The sequence below is a fragment of the Rhodnius prolixus genome, unplaced genomic scaffold (assembly GCF_049639745.1).
Source record: "Rhodnius prolixus isolate KJV_2025 unplaced genomic scaffold, Rpr scaffold_10, whole genome shotgun sequence".
NCBI lineage: Eukaryota > Metazoa > Arthropoda > Insecta > Hemiptera > Reduviidae > Rhodnius > Rhodnius prolixus.
The window spans coordinates 13,051,023-13,074,147 of record NW_027411615.1 but is presented as its reverse complement, the minus strand read 5'-3'; the positions used below and the strand labels follow the sequence as shown (position 1 = coordinate 13,074,147).

The 23,125-nt window shown below is 29.2% G+C and overlaps 3 protein-coding genes across 6 annotated transcripts in view; all 3 read left to right on the top strand.

Moving 5' to 3' along the window:
• Cow (Proteoglycan Cow) overlaps nucleotides 1-14,553 on the top strand; it is a 290,331-nt gene extending 275,778 nt beyond the window's left edge. The window contains exons 4-11 of the mRNA XM_074133234.1: nucleotides 5,871-6,019; nucleotides 6,153-6,373; nucleotides 7,406-7,604; nucleotides 8,583-8,748; nucleotides 9,196-9,293; nucleotides 9,396-9,533; nucleotides 10,206-10,360; nucleotides 10,440-14,553. Coding sequence (XP_073989335.1) covers nucleotides 5,871-6,019; nucleotides 6,153-6,373; nucleotides 7,406-7,604; nucleotides 8,583-8,748; nucleotides 9,196-9,293; nucleotides 9,396-9,533; nucleotides 10,206-10,330 — 1,096 coding nt within the window. The 3' untranslated portion in view covers nucleotides 10,331-10,360; nucleotides 10,440-14,553. The remainder of the gene's footprint in view (nucleotides 1-5,870; nucleotides 6,020-6,152; nucleotides 6,374-7,405; nucleotides 7,605-8,582; nucleotides 8,749-9,195; nucleotides 9,294-9,395; nucleotides 9,534-10,205; nucleotides 10,361-10,439) is intronic.
• Nucleotides 14,554-16,929: 2,376 nt separating this feature from the next.
• LOC141456884 (regulator of microtubule dynamics protein 1-like) lies at nucleotides 16,930-20,715 on the top strand. 2 transcript variants are annotated; one of them, XM_074133240.1, is made up of 7 exons: nucleotides 16,930-17,177; nucleotides 17,941-18,105; nucleotides 18,231-18,485; nucleotides 18,571-18,626; nucleotides 18,703-18,840; nucleotides 19,693-19,807; nucleotides 20,365-20,715. In XM_074133240.1, the coding sequence occupies exons 1-7, from the start codon at nucleotides 17,070-17,072 to the stop codon at nucleotides 20,422-20,424; spliced, it is 897 nt and encodes a 298-aa protein (XP_073989341.1). In that variant the 5' UTR covers nucleotides 16,930-17,069; the 3' UTR covers nucleotides 20,425-20,715. The 2 variants fall into 2 exon arrangements, with proteins under 2 accessions (XP_073989341.1, XP_073989342.1); XM_074133241.1 differs by having other exon boundaries at nucleotides 17,027-17,177; nucleotides 17,909-18,105.
• A 1,989-nt stretch (nucleotides 20,716-22,704) lies between these two features.
• Nucleotides 22,705-23,125, top strand: part of LOC141456878 (uncharacterized) — an 85,962-nt gene continuing 85,541 nt past the window's right edge. Inside the window, exon 1 of one of the 3 annotated variants that reach the window (XM_074133223.1) lies at nucleotides 22,705-23,094. The gene's annotated coding sequence lies outside the window, so the exon portion shown is untranslated. The remainder of the gene's footprint in view (nucleotides 23,095-23,125) is intronic. The other 2 variants (XM_074133225.1, XM_074133227.1) reach the window with 2 other exon arrangements.

Sequence of the window (23,125 nt, the reverse complement as noted above, 5' to 3'; positions counted from 1 at the left end):
TATGCCCTAGTTTGAACTTAAAAGAAGTTAGTTTGAATCGTCCGAAATCTAGTTATGAAAAATGGGAAAATGATAAATGTTAAAGTACAATGGAACATTCTTAAAAAACTAAAAGAATGACACAGTCTTTTGCCATAAATTAAGTAAATATTTAATTTTTAAAAACACTTTAAATTATTCAAATGAGCCAAAATTTTCAAAACAGAACAGGAAGTTACATTTTTGAGTTACTACCAAAGTTTCCATCAAAGCTTCCTTTGATTTTTCGTTTTTGAGATAATGTGTTCACTTAACAACTTACAAAAAAATACTTTATCGGACTCTTTAAAACGTTTATTTTAGGCGGAAACTTGACGTAAACGCATTAAGTCCTTCTTAACTAATCCAAAACAAGAAAAACCAACAGAAGATGTTGAAAAATAAAAGGATTAACTATTCAAATTCCGTCTTTACCCATGATCTCTTCTGAAAATTTTGCTACATTTTATTTGGTTTTAACCTCGTTATGATTATTATAATGCTATTTCCTTGTTTTGCTATAGAGATGAACTTAAGATTTATCAAATCTTGGCAATAATATACAAGTTAGCAAAAATATTTTCTTCAATTTTCATAATGCCATTTCTCTCTAAAATAATTTATTTCATAATTAATTGTTAGAATTTCAGACAACCTATTTAATATTCTCATTTTTATAAAAATGATTGTTTTGAGGATATTAACTAGGAAATTCAGTGAGAGTAGATTGGTTTGATTCACATAAGATATTTTCATTGCTCATTCATTTGTGTTAGCTTAATTGCCCTTGCTAAACTTTATATTTTGTGATGTACACCAAAGGTGTATCCTAAGAGGGAAATGCAAAATCAAGGGGATGAAACATCTGTTGGGGAAGGAAGACATTCTCCCTACTTCATACCATAGTCCCCTTTAAACTCAATGGCAGAGCTATCCTTATTTATATTTTGCAACAATACGGTCCCCCTTTATCCAAAAATCGACTGTTGAACATCAGCCTTCTTACACTGTTTACAATTTTTACAACTTAAAAATTTTTACTAATTCTCTTCTATCGTTAATTTAATAATAGATACATTAAACTCTAGTTACAAATTGCAGATTGTTTATTTCGTTTTCGTCTAGTAAGTTTATGGTCGTCAAATTTTCAAAATTTAAATTTTTAAATTCATTTTTTCAATTTTTTGTAAATATATGTATTAAGAGTTTCTGATAAATATTTTTAATGATTTTCTCTAATTTTCGGTTACATCGTTATTCGCTTACTTGAAATATTTTTTAAAGGAAAATTTGTTCTTTTATAAGTTCTTAGTGAAATGCAAGCGTTGGCCTCCCTCTTACATATTACTTAATCACAATGTTAGATATTCTGAATTTGACGAAAATAGGTAGATTTTGGAAGTGTGATTTAACCTAATAGAATAGATTTTTAAGTTTTTTTTGAAGATTTTCATTAAACTTGCTAATTGTTCTACTATTAAAAATCATATTATTTGATTTGGGTAGGAATAAAAAAAGACGTGTGAATTTAAATTTTCGTCACTCGTTCTATCTGAAGAAGACAAAGCGAGCTGCTTCAATGATAATGAACTCAGATTTGTCCCAAGCTCTGATTTTGTCTTCTTCAGCTTGCATTCTTTGTTGCAATGAAGGAGTCATAATGTTAAAAATTTGTCTATTACTACTCGGAATATATGCAGTAAGGGAATTCTGTTTCATAGCAGATTTTTTTAAAAAAAAATAATATTATTACAAAATATCCATGACGAGAAGTCCCCTAAATTCATTATTTGAACAAAAACAGTAACATTTTCAACAATACATATGTACATTAGAATGGGTTTTATTATTTTGTCAGAAGAACCAAAAATCATTAGCATTTTGTACTGTAGTGTATTTTAAATTATTTTATTGTTTGATGATTCTTTGTTTTAAACTTTAGTTGGTGGAAAATATAAAATTGATGGCCAATTTTTTTTTTATTCCAAACAGCCTTGGAACAGCAATTGGTGTATCGCGTTACTGGTTTTAAACATAACTATTGCATGAACTAGTGTTTGCAAAAATTTCTATTACTGGAGGATAGCCATTGAGGGAGATAACTGGATCTGTTTGAGGACTGAAAGTTGTAATGGACACGCGAGCAGCCTGTCTAGATTCTAGAACGTTCTACTAGCACTCCACTGTTGGCAGTGACGTCTCCTGAAGTAGACAATATTTCCTAGATCTTTTTCACTACCTTTTTCCCACACTATCATTCAACTGCAGATTTTTAATTATATCAACAGCTTCTAACACTCTTTAATATGTTATCTTCATAATACAATCCAACTCAAAGTCACGAAATCCAAAAACTACGTAAGTTAATTTTTTTTAATGTATCAAATAAATGTAAAACATATTAGGTAGTGCAAATTATATTTGCAATTTTTAGTATCATATTTTCAATCGAATGTAATAATTAGTCATTTATTATAACCGAAGTGAATTAAAAGAACCATGTTTGGGGAAATTGAAAAACAAAAAGAAAATGTGCACTTTTTTAATTGTCGAAGATATGATTGAAACCTTTATCTTTTGATTTCCACCTTTGGTGTTTACATTTAAGATTCTGTGATTTTTTTTATTTTAGATTTTGTCTATAACCCTTAGATTTTTGGTCTCAAAACATATTCTTAGAGATCTTTCGCCACCAAAAGATTTCCTAACATATAGATATTGCAGGGTAAAAACCAATTAATTTAGAAAATCTACCATTATAACTATAAATCCTCTTATAGCAATAAAAAGTAAAACCTTATTGGTTATAATAATTTATTTTCTCCGTAATTTATTTTATTGATCCAATTCCTGTGGGAGTAAATTTCAGGAAAAAGAAGTTGTTGCTGAGGGTTAGAGAAAAATGGATGTCTTTTTTTCATTGGTCTTTGAGATGGGTAGACAATGATCTTTCTATAAGATTCTTTTTCAAGATAAATTGTTTTAGATTTTCAATTTTTTGTTGATTTATTGTTCCGAAATATTTTTTATTTTAATGATTATATCTTTCTCAAACAGTCAAACTTATCAGGTTGCCATTTTTGTGTTATCGTTATATAGTTACACTAAAGCTATAACGTCTGGAGAGTATAATCGCTGTAATTTTAACCAATTGGTTCAAGAATTTCAAGTATTCCAGAGGAAACTTTAATTATTATTCTCAAAAAATAAATGCGGAACCTTCCACTCCAATATATCAAACCATTTAAAATGGCTAACAATTTGGATTTAGGTGTAGTTTTGGAAATGTGTGTATGGAATGCATATTAAAATTTCTGAAATTTATTTCTGTGGTGAGTTGTGGCAATTCCTATGTTTTCATGTACTAAGATTGGCAAAGATACGTTTTAATGGAAGCATGTTTTCTTTAGTGGCCATTAGTTATCATTGAGGCTTCTAATTTCAGTAGTGAAGACTAATTCCACTTTTTTAATGTCACACCTGGAACGCACTTATTCTGTAAACAGTTGGGAAGACTTCAATGAAGAAAAAATAATGATTTTCTGAAAGTTAAGAATTATATTGTTATCGGCTGTAAGAGCATCATTTAGACAGTTTGAAAAATCAATGCTTACATTTCTTATAGTTAACTGATCTGATTTCTTAATTCAAAAGTGTAAGAACTGCAATTTTAATAGGTTTGGAGAAAACAGAGAATGAAAAAATAGTACTCTTTACTTTACGCTTGTGTTGAATATTCATAATTTCTTATTATATTTAAGAAGCATTATGTAAAAACAATTTAAATTAAAATAATCATTAGTCAACTAATCACAATTTGATTTTGTTAGGTTACGAAATTCATTTAGACGATGGAAATACTCAAGTCTACAGTATGCAAATGGATGTCAATGTATAAGCAATTAGCGGACGTCCTGTCAGAGAGTTCTCTCATCAATAACTGTTTAGTCAAGAATTGTATTGCTCGCTAGTTACCCGTTCAGTATGTTGTAAACATTAAGTTACAAACTTTACTAGTCAGTACGCTTTGTTCAGTCTGTATTGAAGGATGTAAAGTTTAGGTACTCTACTGTAATCTAGTAGGTAACAACATCAGTGATGAATACATCAGTAGCCTCAGATTGTCACCTTTTAGTTATAACATTTAGGTAAATGGTTAATCTCACCATCAGCAAAATTACAGCTGTTCAAATGGTGCAGATCAAACTTGAGACTACTGTTGGAGGGGTGCGTTGCATTTTCTATTGCTCTGCACTTGGAATGTTTTTTTGCTATAGTTACTGTTATCTTCATTGATTACATCAAAGAAAGCGTTATAGGTTAAGATGAAATAGATGTGAAGCAGGCACCATAGTAGCTGAGCGGTCAGAGGCGAGGCCTGCAAATCTAAATAGAAATTGTGTTGTTGGGTTTGATTTCCAGTCTAGACCTTGGATTTTAATTGATAGTCAATAAAAGGAATTTGTATTGAAATGTGTTTGTTACTATCAGTCTACGATACTTAATTTGGTACTTAGACTTGATGCTCATCTGAAAAAAGTAGGCACTACTTTACTTTTTTTCTAAATGTGAAGCTGTAAAAAAATATAAAAGGTGAGAAGAGAATCAGTAATCCTTATATTTTTCAGTATGTAAATAGTATTCTAAGTCCCGAAGAAGATAATGAATACAAAGAAATATTGGCTTAGAAAAATTTAAATTTATTTTTATTGACCTCTTTCTAAATAGGAAATTCCAAAGAAGTGTATGCAAAAACTTAGAACTGTCGCCAAGCGTAGATAGCAATGCATTAATTATAATGTTTTTATTTACTAATTACTACTCTTTTTAATGCTATTTATGTCAGAACTAAGTTATGTTTTATCAATAATTTGCGGTTATAATTTGTATTAATCTCTAGTGAATATTCCTTGTAAAGTATATATTTAAGGCCAAATACAAGCTACCCAAAGGAGGTATTAAACATAGACGTTCACAAAAGATCGATCATTTTTTGATATGATTAAGATTAATGAATTTTTAAAAAGGAGAACAAAAGGAAAAACAATTTAATTGGTTATAAGTCCACTTATTAGATCTATAGTTTTTTTAACTTCTCTCTATTATTAGGTTGTTATTTAGTTTTAAATAAGTTTTCATGTTTTTTTTAATTAAAAATATTTTATAAAAGTTAGAAAAGTTTTTTTCTTTAATTTTAATCATTACTTTTTTCAACTTGAAATAACTTCTCTTTGTTGTCAAAAAAACGCTTGTTAAAACGCTTTATCTTTTTTATTAGAACAAACATTCTTCAGAACATAGTGAGGTCATCATCAAATTAAGCTTATTAAGAAAGTTACATTCTTTTTTAAAAATGTTAAATGCCATACCTTTTTAACTTGAATTTGAATTTTTATTGCCCTAAAAAATTGGCTTTTAAGTACCGAATGTAGGGTTTCCCTAAGAAAGTTTTGATTAATTAAATAAACCTTTATTCCCTAAAAAACGATACAACTTTATTCATTATATCAGCAAGGGTGTGAGCAATTTGATGCATTATTCGTTCGTATTCATTTTCGTTTGAATTCAACACTTTTTACTTTCGTAATCTTATACGAAGCTGAATTTTCTGAATCCTAACCCACCTTTCTGTAATTTGTCGGTTTATCTGATTATAAGGTCCAGATTTTCATATTTTTAAGTTTTATTTTCAGACCATGTTTAATTTTAAAACACAGTCTAAAGAAAAGTAATATTGTACGTTTATTAGAACTGTTTTAAGTTGTCCAGTGCAGTTAAGGTTATATTTTACATATATTATTTTTTTCTATTATAATTTTATTCTATATAATTTTATTCATATTCTGTTTCAGACGTTGCAATCCTTGCCCAGTTGTTAAACCCACCTTTCTGTGCGGAACTGATAACAGAACATACAGTTCATTATGCAGACTAGACTATCATAATTGCATCCATCACACCAATGTTAAAGTATTCTGTAAAGGATTCTGTCCATGTAAAGGTTTGTATTAACTGACTTATTTAATATTTTTAATAATATTATTGTTATGCACCATTAAGTATGCCATGTTTAAAAAAAAAAATTCAATAGCAAGAAACAATAATTGTACCAATATTATTTTTTATTATTTCAGAGGGAGATGTCCACTTGAGAAAGAAACAAAAACAAGAAGCAGAACGTATGACTAATTTGATGAATAAGTACAAAGCAACCGTTATTGAAGAATCTAAATTAAAAGATAACAATCTCATTAACAATGTTGACAAATATACCTTCACACCTCAAGATTTTAGTTACGATAATAAACATTACAAGTACATCAAGTATACCAAGCACGAGAATAAACTAAACAAGGTATGAATTCTGTTATGGCAACTCTTACAGAAGTAATTACTAGCGCTTTGTTTTTTTTTTTTTACTATTATACTTTCTCTTGTAGAAGAGATGTTGTAACATTTCTAAAAAATTCCCGATTATCTAGAAAATATTCCATGAAAAAAAAAATGTTTAATACTAAACTGAAAATTAAACCACCAAGGTACAATGCTCTAACTAAATAGATCTTGTCTTCGTCGAAATTCTGTCTTATTTTTCAAAACAGAGCCTCAGCAACCTCCACAATATCCTGAGGCACTACAGCCATGTCATCCTTTGCCTGAGAATTTAATTTAGTAAACTTCCCAACCTTTTAAAATTCGGCAAGGAATATTTTCTTCTTGGACTAAAAAAATAATAAATTACTTTTTTCTTCTGAGATAGGGATAAATAGCTGAGCTTAAGTATTTACATGATTATTACTGTAAAAATATAAAATCATTCTTTCACAAGAAGTTAAACTCTTCTCACAAAAATTGTTGACATCCTGTGACTTGCTTCAAAAAATCTCTCGTAATCCTCTTCGGGGAAAGTGATTTTTCCAGAATTCACTTCAACCATCGCTCGAAAGCCCTAGTGTTAAAAATCATTATTTTAGCACTAATACATCGGGTGGCATTGTCACACGGCTAGTATGGGTTGAAGGGATTAATTAAGAAGAAATTACATCATTATTTTGCATTCAAATATGCCTTACCACGGACGTTGGAGTATTGGCAAGTTAAGGTAGTAAATGATTAATTAAGTTGGGTAAGGTCCAGTGGTGAACGATATTTGAAAGACAGTGTGTTCAGGTTGCTTCTCCATTTTATTGTTAGGCACTGTACTCACCATTTTTGCTCAAGATGCCGATCAACTCTGAAAATCTCTTAGCTTTTATCCACCATCGTTCTCCGATAAATTTTTGGGGCATAGATTGTGTTGTAAAGTTTGTCACGGTTAAGAATTGGAAGATTATGGTTTTTACAACCTATAAAATCTAATTTCATACATTTTTTTTTTTTTTTGCAGGGAGCCACAAATCCACCCTTATACGAAGACAAAGAAAGAATGCGTGGCGATAATGACGTTATAGAAAGGAAGCCCGGTTCAAGAGTAAAAGTTGAATGCCCACCACCAGCACTTCAAGCCATGGGAGATCGATTGTTGGACTGGTTCTCTGTAATTATGGCTGACTCCAAACGAAGACAAACTCACACGCGTACAAAGGGTATTTAAAAATATTTGTAAACCATTTTATTGAATTCTTTGTTTTAAAATTTAAAAACAAAAATATTCCTTTAAGTCTTAGTCAAAAGTTACTTTGCCTTCTTTGCAATCTTCTTTGCCACTGTAATCGTATTTTTAACACAACTCTTACTATTTAAGAAGAAGATACTCTGGCCTTATTGGCGCAATGGAAAAGGCTTCGATAAACGAGATTCTTTATTTTTGTAAGTTATGAGTTAAATTTTACCACCAAATTTGCGTGAGAAGATATTTCTAGAACTACATACGGTTGCAGTAGGAGGTTTTCGGAACGGCGAAAACCACAAATAAATTACGTTGACGTTTTTATTGGTTGGTACTGTAGCAGAAACTGATTGCAGAATACCCGTATGTGAAGTGCTTTAGGTGTAGAAGTCTATTTGCTCACACTTGTCTATCTTTAAAAGAATATGACAGTTTCCCCTCGCAAAGAGTGGCCATGGATATTTTGGTGTCATTAACAGTACTCGTCCGACAGAATAGATACATCCTTGTTGTCAGCGACTACTTCACAAAATGGACGGAGCTGTACTCTGGCCAAATATTCAGAATGAACATGGTACTTTGTTGATGAGTTTGTGTATAATTATAAAACCCAGCTTGGATTTCACGCCGACCGCGGAAGGAAGGCCCTATTATGTTAAAAATTGGTTTAAAATCATAAGTAAGTATTAATTTCATTAAGCTGTTATTAATTTTTATTTTATTTCTTTAATTTATTCAATATTTTATTGGCTATATCAGGCCAACAAGCAATTACAAAGTAAAATAGGAATGTTAAGTATTTAAACTTAGCTGGTCCCCTCTTTAATTCGTAAGTAGCTCGCTTAAGTAAAGGTTTATCAATTATTCCAACAAAATTATCTATCTGCAACAATATTTAAAACTTCTAAGTTCAACTGAGCTGTTTTATTAAATTACCATTTCTTTCTGTTTGTAGCTGTAATTCGATTCCCATCAGGATGCAAAAATGAAGTTCGTTGGATGTTCCATCACCTTGATTCTGACTCCGATAGCAAACTTACACTTCAAGAGCTTTATGATCTTGAGCATGATCAAAATGAAAAATGCATAAAACCCTTCTTGGATGAATGTGATATGGACAGGTAGTAAAATATGAACATTATTTTTAATTAATTTTAAATTAATAATTAACTACTAAACTTAACATAGAAATATAATTATTTTCACTCAGCTTCATTACAAATAAATACATATATAATTCCTGTGCTTAAAAAATTAATACTCCATATGTAAGTTTCTTTGATTTTAGCCGTCCTAGCAAGCATGTTTATTGTATTCCCTGTCTAATTTTGGAGTTTCATCTATCGGTCTCACATTACTTGCTGACTGAGTGGGGAAGTAGTGCAATCGGAAACATAAGTAAAGTCGAATTTCCACACCAAACTGATTAGAAAACCTCTTATAATAGGTAAAAATCAGGAAGGGGTACAATAAACATTCGTGCTACACGAATTAAAAAAAAAAAATATATATTATCCATCACTACGCGGACATATCCACATTTTCAGTAATATGAATTTGTTCTTTAGGGATATATTTGTCACACCTCATGAATGGTGCAAATGCTTTGATAAAACAGATCGCCCCTGTGCTGCAGTAAAAAGGAGAATCTCTTCAAACATGCTAGGTATTTACAATTTAAATACAGAGTTATTTAAACATTTTAATTTAAAAATAATAATAATAATAGTAAAGCTATATCTCCTAATATTTTTTTTTTAATTTATAGGAGTATATGTTCCGGAGTGTGATTCGGACGGGTACTACTATCATACACAGTGCCACGTATCTGTTGGCATGTGTTGGTGTGTAGATAAACATGGAGTAGAATTACCAAATTCACGAACCAGAGGAAAACCTAATTGCGGTAACTTATTTATTATTTACATAATACCACAATAGGGTTAATTCAGTATTTTGGTCAATATTTTGAGATTTACTCGAAAATTATTCTTTACTAATTGTATATATGTAGATCTATTTATAACATTATTATTTATTACTTTTTCCCAGAAAATTGATTAAGAGTACTCTGAGTAAGAGTGGGGTATATTCCCTCTAAAATAAAAGTTTTCAGAATTATATGCTCCAATCTTACGTTTACTGTAAAAATGGTAATGTTAAAGGTGTTTCTAAAATCGAGTTTGAAGAAAATTCCTCAACCAGAATTAATTTAACACAATCGAAATTTTTTGGCTCTTAGGCTTTTCTTTAAACTTCGAAATGAAATACTTACACACAGATTTTTACCTTTATCATTTACCATTTTTCTATAAAAATTAGTTTTAAAACAGTTCTCGGAGGGAGGTTGGGATAGGTTACATTTCTCCATAATGAACGGACTAATCGTGCAGTATTGATGATAAATAAATATGGTTTAAATGTTCGGGGTTTTAAAAAAAATTATAAGTTAGGACCTTTCGAATTATTATTATTACTATTGTAAGTGAAAGTCCTAAGTCTTCTCACCTTGGAACTTTATTTCAGAAGGAAAACATTTAATCTAGTGTTTATATGATTAATTCCTAATCGCTTTTAGAATCTCTGCTTGGTAAAAGCAAGGGCAAGCAAACAGACGTCATTAACGACGATGATGAAGATGATGATGACGATGATACTGACCAAGATATAGAAGGAAGCGCCGACCAGCCGTTAGATTTTTAATTTTTTTTTCTCTCTGTTTATAATAACCAGGTAATTACTGAAATTGTTGAAAAAATTATTTTTTTCCCGCCTGTATATTAGTTAATTGAATCAGTTATTATGTTTTCAGGCCTATTCAAAATTGTGAATTAACAAATAAGTGTGAAAAATTATTTGGAGGCCTAGGTTTTTAAAGATGAACTTAGATGGACTGAGATTTGCAATGACGCCTTGTGATTTTAACAATGCACATAACTATATTCCTCTAAAATAAATAAATAAATAAATAAAAATAAGAAACATTTCAGTGTTAACCTAGAGACTTTTTTTTTATAGTCAATGTTGGTATACAAAAACAATTTTTATATTTATTTTTTGTTAAATTTTGAATTGTAATAAATACTTTTATTATTTTCATGTTTTCCGTTGTCTGTAATAAAGTTATTTTAATTTAGTAGCTATTATTTTAATTCAGGATTGCCATGCACACCTATACACTACAAATTTAATGTTAAATGGTAATTCAACAAAATTAAAATTTTGGGGCAATATTGTTATATCTCATGTCAAATGTGGTTGTTACTAGATACCAACGTAGGTGGACTCAGATGTAACAAGCATTTTGCTTTGTAGAATTAGCCAAAAAATTAATGTATAATAGAGATAAAAATTAAGGTGTTTCTTAAATAAATACCTCTTCAATGAAAAGTAACATTTTGAGAATGTTAGTGGAATAAATGTTAACATAAAAAAAAGAAGTAAAACCTTAATGAAGGTATGACATTTTAATTTTTTATCGCTTAATTGTAATTATATTTCACATTTACGTGTAATTTGTTATATTACCTCAATGTTACTTAAAGAAATTATACATATTTAAAATTCCCCTTAAAAAAAATATTAAATTAAAATTTTTGCACTTATTGTATAGATCCATGTGAATAATCTTAATAATAGTGGCTAATGTATGAAATTGGAACTATCTAATCCAATTTCTTCGAATATCCGATTATAATGTAACAGGTTCGCTGGCTCTAGATCAGGATTCTTTCTGGAACCAAAACAATTAGGGAACCTTAAATAATCACTTCAGCTTTCAGAAATTCATTTGATTCTTTTTAACTTCTAGAAGAGTTAGTTTTCTATGAAGAACTTTTTTCTTTAAAATATAAATGAAAGAATGATTCTACTTAACTAAATCAATTAGTATTTATTTTTATTTATTTAATATGATGATCAATTTATAAAAATTTGGAATTATAGTTTTTTTTCAAACGGTGCAGCTATGCTTCGCATTTTTTCAACTTTTCATCTTATAATTCTGATAACCGCACAATGCAATGAACCATTTTTCCGCATTTAGTTTTCTTTTAGCCCTATTATGCTCTACCACCTTGAGCGCATTATCTGGAGAAATGTGCAAAGCATTATACTCTTTTGATGACAAAAAATTACAAATTACTTCTTTTTTAACTAGTACATTATTTTCTCAGTTGACTAATCTAGTAAATACGAGTTTATTCCAACTAGTTGACATGTTTTTTTTTAATAAAATAATATTGTCCAACTTAAAAATATTTATTTATTTATTTAATTAATTCATTTTGTATTTTTTTTATTTTATTTAATTTTTTTACTCTAATTACTTTCAATTTCTAAAGTTTTTAAAATTACTAAAGGTCTTATTCCTGCTATTTCTTTTTGAAATACTCTTATTATTTTATTTTACTCAATCTAACTGGTTCAGTCAAAATCTAATATTTTAGAAACAAATATTTATCGCGGTAATGTTTTAATTATTCTGCACTTGAAGAACAGTACATATTGGCAGTAGAAATTGAGGCTGTGAAAAGTCAAAAACTTCTGATCGAATCATGTCAGTGGTTTGATAAATTTCTATGTTTCAACTCTGTTGCAAGAGTTTTGTGTTACTTTTTTTCATGGGCCTGTTATTTTTAATTCTAGGCAACACAAAAATTAGTCAGGATTTCTGTTCTAACAATCTCATAAGTTTTGATTATTTATCAACCAACAACTAGCCTGAAGAAGCCTTTGCACTTGGTAGAATAATTTCTATTCAAATTACGGTAGCGGTCTCAATCCCAAAGCGGTTACAATTTTCCTAATGAATCGAAAATAATTGTTTTGCCATCCTGACTGATCAATTAAATAACAACTAAATAACACAACTAATTGTTAAGAACTGCTATTAACATTTTTTGTTTTCAACATTCTTTTCACATAATTTTTATTTCGTATATTCTTCAAATTTTCATCCATTTGTGCTGCGATGGGAATAAATTGAGCTTTTTTTCTCCTCTTTTAATGTAATTCTTAGTTAAAATTTATAAAATCTCCACTCATCTATGTTGTCCAAGAATTATTATCTAATTTTTATCATAAAAAGAATTGGGTGAAAAGGTCGACATGGATAATTTTTTCGATAAGAAAAAGATAATGATTTTGAGGAAAAAAGTGCAAAAAAAAATTGGAGTGTAAATCTTAGTATCTTGATTATTTTTTTTTTTAGTGAAAATTAAATAAGGAAATAAAACTTTACTTTTACCGGAAATTAGTATAGTACTTATAGAAATAAAAAACTGTTTCTTGCAACACCTCAACTAATTAATCTTTGTCACACCAACTCCCGATATTTTGATGAAAACCGAAATATATCTAGTTTCAGATGTAAAAGATAACTTTAATTTTCGTTTAGTAAAAAATTTGTTTTCAGAGTTATTTTTTGGTTTTTTTACGAATAAATTATATTTTTCAACGCTTGAATGAAGGCTGCAAGGAGTCGCTCTTTAATTGATTGAACCGGCTTTGAGAAGAAGTGCAAATGTATTAAGTTTACAATACTGTTTGTACAAAAGTACATTCCATTTAGTTTATAATCCATTCCAGATATTGTAAGATTATAAAATATTTTCACATAATAAACAAAATTGTATAATTTTCATAAAACCAATGCTCTGAGTTCCACCAATTAAAACGTTTTTAAGTTTGTATTATGCCTTTTACTAATGATTAATTAAATAATATTTTTTTTTTATATATTTTTAACCGAAGAAGTTATTTGGCAATTTGGTCAAAATGCCTCTCTGCAACACTTAGAAATTATTAACTCAAAAAGTAAATACCGTCCGCCTTCTCTTTGTTTTTAGTATTAAGAACCTCTTTAACAGCTTTCTTTAATGTGATTCTTATTATTTTAAGTACATAGTTCGCCTTAAGTTAAAATTAATAATAATTTGTTATATCACCATTAGTTTAAGTTTGAAGTACATGTGTTTAGCAAAGTAACTGGTGCTTTCATTTTGTACTTCTTAAAAAGTTAAAAAACAAATATGAAATTTAAACTTTACTAAAATTTTAAAACCGTGCACCGTGCTTTTTAATCGTTTTTGTTTTGTAGCGTGGGTCCAATAATTTTACAAATTATTATAGACATAAATTCATAATGTAAGAGATAGTGATTATTTTATTTTATCTTATTTTTTTGTACGAATATTTATTTTAATTTTTAAATAAATCATGTACTTAAATTTTTACCACTTAGTGCTATTATTGTCATTGTTTATAGAATTGTATCTGTGTTAAATTATATTTAGGTGTATGGTGTTTTATTAGTAAATAATGTTCTTAAGATAGAAAATGTATATAATGATAATTGCTGCTCATGAGTTTTCTTACAACATTTAAGCATTTATTTTATTTCCTCCTTTTCGGGTTATGCCATCTAAAATATTGTTCATTGCAATTTTATTATCAATATTATTTATATATGGTAAATTACAAAAATAACATGTTTAAGAACAAAATATATAACAAAACATTCAATAGTTTGTTGTTACGTGCTTATAAATGTTTAGAATGTGGTTTATTGAAATGACTAGAATGTAGAATCTAATTCACAATAGCTTTAGCTGTAAAAGAAAGGAAAAATGAATTAAAACAGAGTGAATATGGGCTACTTCCCCTATTAAAAAAATATTTTCAAAACTTGTATAACAAGAAATAGCCCTCTTTTAAAAGAAGGAAACATGAAACAAATAATAATAAATAAATAATAGCGTATTTAATTAATAAACATGTTTACATTCGATATATTTACTAAACTGAATCTGTAAGTTGTACTTTTATATTTATCAGGTTTAAAAAATCAGGTAATATTAATGTATTTGTAACGTTAAAGAAAACGAAAGAGAGAGAAAAACAAATATAGAGAAACTTTACCTACACTTTCACAATTTATTGTTTTCGCAATCACTTTTATTCTTAACAGATACCTCCTTAACAAAAATTAAAAATCACGATTACAACTAAAATTTTACTCTGACTATACTTAATATACTAGTGAAAGAAGAAGTAAATAAAACTTACCGTTATCAAGCATTTTGGAAAACTCTGAACAAAATTCACCCTTTGTTCCAATAAAATGGATTATTTAAGTCTTAACAGTTTAACCGTTCGACACATAAATGCCAAGATAAATTTGAGTTTTTAGGCTTTACTATAAAGGATCGTCTATCAGGCAAAATTTTAACCTATTGATATTCATTTTTTGAAACTCCTGTAAAAAAAAAAAATACATTTCTATCAACTGAAACACGAGAGCCTCATTTATTCTCAATAAGCCTTATTATTATCTCACAATTTTTATTTCGTATATTCTGCAAATATTCATCCATTTGTGCTGCTGCGATGGGGATAAATTCAAGCATTTTCTTTTCCTCTACCAATCTAATTCTAAGTTAAAATTATTAAAATCTACACTCATTTATGTTGTCCCAAGAAATATGATCTAATCTTTAGCATAAAAAGAATGGGTGAAAAGGTCGACATGGATAATTTAAGGAATGATTTTCGATAAGGATAAGATGACATTATGAAAAAAAAGAGTAATATACCTGTATATGAAGTGTAAACCTCTGTATCTTGATTCACTAGTGGACTAATTTATTTTATTTTTTAATTTTATAAAATCTTTCAGACCAATAAAGAGAGAAATATTTGGAAAGTAATGTATTATGGAGCCTGAGAAAATTGGGGCGGCCCTGAGTATTGAAATGTCTGACAAGAGTTAGACATCAATAAATACTGCCTTTCCTAAAAGTTAATTAAATCAATTAAAACCAGTAAAAATCTTGGTAAGTCTTGAATACAATCTAAATTTCAGCTTCTGACTTATTATCTCACATCCAATAATAATTTAGAATTTTTTGATTAATAAAGTGCCAAGATCAAATAAACAGAAATTGATGCCTAGTTATTTATTTCTTTACAAATTATTAAAACCAGAACTGGGACAAGGCTGCTAAAAGGACAAGCAACCATTCTTTCTAGGCCCAGCAATGTATATCAGTTGCTGTGAAAGGAGCTGAAGGCAGACCGAATTTTAGGCCTTCCTCCAGAAGGCATAGTTTCAGCTACAGCTTCGGCAAACCTTTGAAAGTTTTTATTCTGAACAGAAAGACTAGGAAACGTATACCACTATTGCTAAGGCGATTGAGAGTGCTATATTGACGGCTCCAAAACGGAAGAAGGGGTGGAAGCTGAGGTGCTCGGAGTGCACATTAAACCAAAGTTTAATATTTCGGTTAGCCTAGATAAACCTGCTAAAGTAAAAAAATATTTTCGTCTGGGGATTGGAGCAATGAGGCGCGAGATCGTTTTGCCCGGTATAGACCTGGTGCTGTTTTCATGAGACGTTTACCCTTTTGCGGCATTCCAAATACTTTATCAGTGTGCCTATCAGAGAAGAGTGGAGGTTACTAGTTGCAAGAGTGATGGGAGAAAATTTCAGACCAGTGGAAAACGGAAAATTTTATTAGTTTTCAATTTTATTATAATATGAATTATTCCTACTCTTTGTAGGTATTTCTTTAGTCCTGAATAAACTATGTTAAGCTGGCATAGAACCTCAATTCTAATTCTTACTTAGTTATAGTCGGGATAATGAAATTACTGCGTAATGTACCATTTATCTTAGAAGTTTTGAGATTTATTTGTAAGTTTCTTGACAGTAACTATTTCTTCAACCCATAAGCTACACGGCCGTGAACAAGAAGTCTCTTAAAAAAATTTAATCTGTTGGAGCCAATTTCGATATAATTGACAGTTTTTCTATGGATAATCTTTCCCCATTCAGTTGCTACAACTCTGTATATGTTGGGAAAATTTTATTAGCAGCTACTCGCCTAAACTTACTAAGGCATTACTTCCGCAAGGGCGACTACCATTAGGGTGACCGTAGTGTCATTAGGACTAAGGTGATCTCTTCACTTGCCATTGTAAGCTGCCAGTTGGGCTCAGGAGCCTCTCACTAGACTCCTAAGTTGAAGTAAACCATTGGAAGTAAAAAGTCACTAATACTTCCATAGTATAACGATTTTTTTTTCGTTTAGGTGTTATGAAATTACTAATATGCCATTAATTAATCTTGAATAAAAAAAATTCTGCATTACTATTTCGGTCTCGTGTTCTGTATCGAAAAATTTATTTCCTTATCTTTAAATGAATAGTAATTTTTGATCATTGCTGCAAAACCTCTCTGGTGCTTGGATAAAAATAGAGTTGCAACACGCTACTTCTAATTGAGGATAGATAGCAGCAGTTGCTTTTGGAAAATAGATACGTAATAACCTGCTATGCCAAATTCAATATGTCAAATAAGACCCTAAAATTAATTTTGAAAGGTGTAATATAACCACTTGTTTTAAGCGTAATTACATATTTAAACTTTGAGAAATCAACAATGCAATTTATTCGGCGAGCTTTTCTACAATCGATTACAAGACCTAAAATAATATCCTACCCTTTTTCCTCTCTTAACCTAAGGGGAAAGTTTTTTTTGAAGAAATATGTGAGTAGTTTTCTTCAATATAAAGTATTATTTTTGTAAGCATGGTATTTTAAAATGAGATGTTATCCGTAATAGGTTCATGTTTGTGTAAATATATTTAACATTCAGTCTAATTTTATTAGATTTCTTTGTTTGGATCTTTGACTCGTACTAAATTCTTGCCAGAAGATAATGCGATTTTTTTTTTAGAAAGATTAAAAAAAATGATACATTTCAATAATGAGTCTAGTCTTTAAGTCCGAGTAACAAAAAAAATGTTTTTTGAAATATTAATAGGTATTGTTTGTTGGGTGCACATTATTAATACTGATTAGAATTTATTGGATCTTTCATCTCACATGGCAGAATTAATGATTGTTTTCAAAAGTGAACATTGAACACTATCACTTGTTGACAACACCAACCATTTATAAACTGGATACTTTCATCTTCAGGAAAAAGTCCATTTAATTGTGCTGAGAAATTTTCTGGAGCTAACTACTGTTTAATTTTTGAAGTCTGATCTAACCTATTTATTCTACTTTGATAACTTTAGGAACATCCTATTTATTTTCAGCGATATTTGTTCTAGTAATAGAATAGGTGCTCAAAGTACTTTATACGATTTTACAATGTTTTTGAACTAATCTTTTATTATGCGGGTAATATTACTAGTTAACAACCCAAGAATAGACTGGCCCATGTCATTATGGAAGAGTCAATATAAGAATAATCTAACTTTTATTTTCCAGTAAGTCAATACATATTTAAATAACGTTCACAGAAATGTCATAGTGGAGCCTTCGTAATTTCGTTTGCTTGGTTTTCACAAGCTCGAAAAGAAGAGAATGAAAGCGAAAAGCTTAAGCTACAGTTGCTTACACTCGTTGATAACTTGTATAAACAGAATAAATTTAGAGAAGTTTATGATCTACTAGTGGAACATAAGGTATTCCTTTAATTTGATTAAAATTTATACATTTGTTTACAACAAATATAATAAATTATTTACTATAAATAAAAGTTTAAGTAGTACAGTTTCGTGGTACTAACTTAATTCTTTATCACACTTAGAATTGCGATGATGTGGAGATTTTATGGAGGCTTAGTAGAGTGCAGTATAATATATCTCAAGAATTTGCTACCAATCCAGAAGAAAGGAAAGTACTTATTTTTGAAGCATATAAAATTATCAGTAAGTCCCTAGCCCTTGATGAAAATCATTTTGCTAATCACAAATGGATGTCAATATTATTGGATGCTAGAAGTATTTACTACGGCATTAAAGCTAGAATTTCTAATCTGGAGGTTGTGAAAGAACATTTACTGGTAAAATAAAGTAATCTTTATTTTATTAAAGTAAAATAAAGTTTATCAAAAGAAACTTTTTCTCGTAGTTCTTTTTTTTTTTTAGAAAGCAGCTGAATTGAATCCAAAGGATGCTACAACTCTGTATATGTTGGGATATTGGTAAATTTGAAGTAAACCGTTGGAAGTAAAAAGTCACTAACACTTTCATAGTACAACGATTTTTTTTTTCTTCTAGGTGTTATGAAATTACTAATATGCCATGGTACCAAAGAAAAATTGCTTCAATGATATTTACTACACCTCCAACATCTACTTTTGAGGAAGCTTTAGAATATTTTAATAAAGCAGAAGAAGTCGAACCGAGATTTTACAGGTATTTTGCACAAATATTCTAATCGTGTTTTATGTATAAGACAAAGAATTTGTTAGAATGTATATTAGTTCAATTAATTTATTTCTAAAGATCCTCATAATACGCTTGAATAAACAAATTTAGTTCCAGAGTTGATACAACCGTTCTAGTTGCTCAAGAAAAATTAACCTTATTTTGAAAGATTTTCCTTACAGTCTCAGCTTTCTCACTTTTGGATATCAATATATGTATAAAAGATTAGAAAAGATGTAGAAAGATTGGTATAGGCTTATTGTTTATTCAGTTTAATTGAAACAGTAAAGTTCTAGTTAGATTCCAGCTTATTTACCTTAGATAAGCTATTTCTAGGGGTTTATGACCCTAGACTGTGATGGAGAGTGTTGCCTGTATCTTGAGATTCTCTTCGGAGGCTCCCAATACCAATGATCTCAAATAGTTGTCCGCTTTCAACATTATATAACAAAATATATAAAGTTAATTCTATGATATTATTTATATCAATATGCACACTATATTTATATAGTAGATATATATGCAATATTTCCCTCAAATTTTGCTACTGGAAAAATAGGTATAGTGATTTGTTGGCGTATGTTAGTCAAAACTAGAATATTTTTTGGCCTGCAATACTTCTTGCCAAAGTCATAAATATTGAGATATATTAATTCCAGTTTAAGAAGTCAAATAGTATTACATATTAATGAGTTAATATGTAATACTATTTGACTTCTTAAACTGGAATTCATAATACGCTTAGTGCAACATAATTTATGCAATTCCCTTCAAAATTTGCCAATTTGATGAACTATCGGCTGAAATAACTCATGAATACGTAAATAATTTTTATTTCAGCCATAATTTGTTAATGTTAGGAAAAACTTACTTAAAATTAAATAAAGAAGACCAAGCACGTTACTATTTGGATCTCGCATGTAATTATCCAATTTCTACTGATGATGACATTTTGGTAAGTTAAAATATATTAATATAGTATTAATAAAAAAATGAAATTAATGTAATAAATAGCTCTTAATAATATTATTTATGCTCGAATAATTCAAAGCAAATATATTTCTTCTGTGAGTTTTTTGACTGAAATCTTCCGTGCTCTTACTTAAATCTAAAAAAAAAAAAACTTCTTGAAAAACTGAATAAAAAACTGTAGTGTTTTAAGTCGTTTTCAACAAGATCTCTAAAAAAAGGTAAACATTCAGTTTTGCACCACCTCTACCTGATCAACATTTTTATTATTTTTTTTAAATACAGTTTCTCGCTCCACCACCAACTTATTTATTATAGATTGGGATTTAGCTTTTGAAGTCTGGGTTAACTTGTTGATGCTATTAGATGCTTTCGGATATGTTTTGACAAGCAACACAAAGTCCTTCATTATTCGCTCAGCCAGAATGAAGAAGTGACAGGATTATGTCACTCATAAGGCCACAAGAATATCTGGCAAAAAGTTACTCTATAAATTGTTATGTTGTAGTGATCACGAATTCATTTTCTTTTAATTTATTTCAGGCAAACAAGGAAGCATGTGATCTGCTGATGAAATTAACACCAAAGAAAATAAGTATATAAAAATGACTTACATTCAGAGGTATTATAAAACTTATACATGTAAATATTTATGTAATAATTTTCATTGTTATAATTTTATTAAAGATTGACGGTTGATCGATCAGTCATATTTTATTATTTGTAACTTATTTCGTCCAACTGGTAGCTCTCTATGAAATATTTATTTTTTCATTATTTTATCTAAAAAGTAGTTTCAATTAATTTCTAAAAGTTGTAGTTTTCGTACTGCTTACTTAATTAGCAATGTATGAGCATAGTGTACCTAAGAAGCAAATATATTTTTGTACAGTTGTTGAATTCTATTATTTTTAGTCCATTACTTTTAAAGGAATATTACTATTTTCGAGATATTTATTTGACCCGGATAATAGCTTTATACTTACTACCTTTAAATGAAATCTATGGTTCTACACAAAGAATCATCTAGAATGGAAATCACATGTAATAACAATAATAATAAACATAACATATGGCGAACCATACTAAACAAATAATATTTAAAGTGCGAACGGAAGGCCTAAATTTAAATTATAAACCCTGGATCACTCGCAATTATTTGTGTTCAATGTGCTACCTCAGGTCTATTGAATCTACTTTTCATTTCTTGGATGAATGCCCCATTATGAGAGAGTTCAGGATACGATACTTTAAGCGCGTGCTTAATAAAGAAGAAGTCCTATGCGTACTAAATGGCAGTAATTGGAGAGCTCTAATTAATTTTGTAAAATGTGCGATGCGTTATAGGAGGTATTTAGTTAATGAATTTAACTATTAATTTATATATTGTATATAATTCTCCTACTTTAATTATTATTACCAAATACTAAAGTAACACTTAAAACTACTATTCTTATGTAAATGTAGTTTTCTTTTTCCTCACTTTTCTTTTCATTAAATATGTATTTATCATTAAGTTAATAATTTTTGTTTCAAATGAGACTCTGACAGACGGTAATGTACCATGTCATTGATGTTTATAGAAAGAATATGTATAATTTGTTTTCCCTATTCAAATAAAACATTATTATTATTATTATTATAAACATAACATATGGCGAACCGCGCCACTAACCGCTCAGGTAACATAGTGGCTCAACATTTTACATTCTTTCGCAGTGGAAATTAGTAAACAAAAAATTCTAGTGGATTTTTTTCCTCAAATTTTGACGAAAATGTCAAAAGCCACTCGGATTTTTGGATACTAATTCTCAGTAAAGGGGCTGTCACTCATTTATATTTATTATATACATTACTTATATTTATTTTTATACATTATCAATTTTCTGCATTGGTAGATAAAATGCTGTAAATTCCTGACTTGATATGTCACAACATAATTATTTCCTTTATTTTACCACTTTCGGAATTTATCTATTAAATTAAAGAAAGTGAACACAGTCAAAAGACAATAGACAAGAGATGAGATTGCATTTTTTTGAAATTTTCTCGAGTAGATTCTAACAGATATCTTTCAATTTTAAATTCTAACTACCCTGTTCATTTATAATTGAAACATTTATATTAGGAATGTTCCGGTCAATTTGTGATTTACTGCAATGTGAGATTCGCTTGGTCTAAATAACCTAGCCCTGAAAGTCGGAGTCATATAATACAAATGCCACTTATAAGTAAATGGAACCTAAGATAGAAGAAGATCCTTATGGTTTACTATAAAATACTGAGTATAAACAATTTATTTAGAAGTTGGTGTTTATTAGGCAGGCGGGAATTGGAAGTATAACGGTCAGGAATAGTTAGTTCAATAATTATTTCTCCCTTACGAACTTCTATTTTAATCAGCAAATATAACAATTTTTCATTATAAAGAAAGAAAACAAATTAACTTAACTTTCTTTCTTTTCTTTAAATCACAGATTAATCAATTGCATCTGATCTAATCAACAGTTAACAGACTTAATCCATAGACAGCAATTCAACTTCTACTGATAGGACCATGCCTCCGGTCTACTGGTGTTATTTTAGAAAACTAGGGCTGAGACGAAGGAGAACTTCTTCACCCCCTTCAAGTTCGACTTCAGTTTGCAGGCTAACTGTGACGAATTTCAAGCGATATCAGTGTACACACCTTCTAAAGTGAATAGAATCTGATGTACATGTTTAACGAGGTAGCCCCCCTCAAAGATAAATTTCTATAGCATATAATCAGTAAGATCATCAGAAAGGAGGACTGTTTAATATTTGATGAAGAAATAAAAAGAACAATTTTTTAAAAAAGTGTTTTATCGCATACATGGATTTTATTTAAAAGATAAAAGCTTGAATATTTTTTTTTAAATTTTGCATTTGATATTTTCACAACCAATCAGATTTTTATCTCAAGAAATGAGCATAATTTATAGAATTACATCGAACTACGAACACATTTGTTTATGTTATATGATATCAATATCAAACTAAAAAAAATTTCTTGAAGCGTTTAATCACAGCAGCAGCCAGCTGATTGAATGGCGGCTGGGTTCGGTTATGTCGCAGCAGAGTTGGTTTTGTTTGGAGTAGCCTTCTTGGTTCAAGCAAAGTATATTTTAAATGTTTCCTGCAAATTTTTTTAGTGCCCTCACTTCATAAAATGTCGGTTACATACCATGTCATAGGAATTGGATAGGTCTGGAAACTTTCAATGTGATATTAATATTATAATTTATGTAAATAGTAAGTATACTCTCATGTATTTAACTTATTC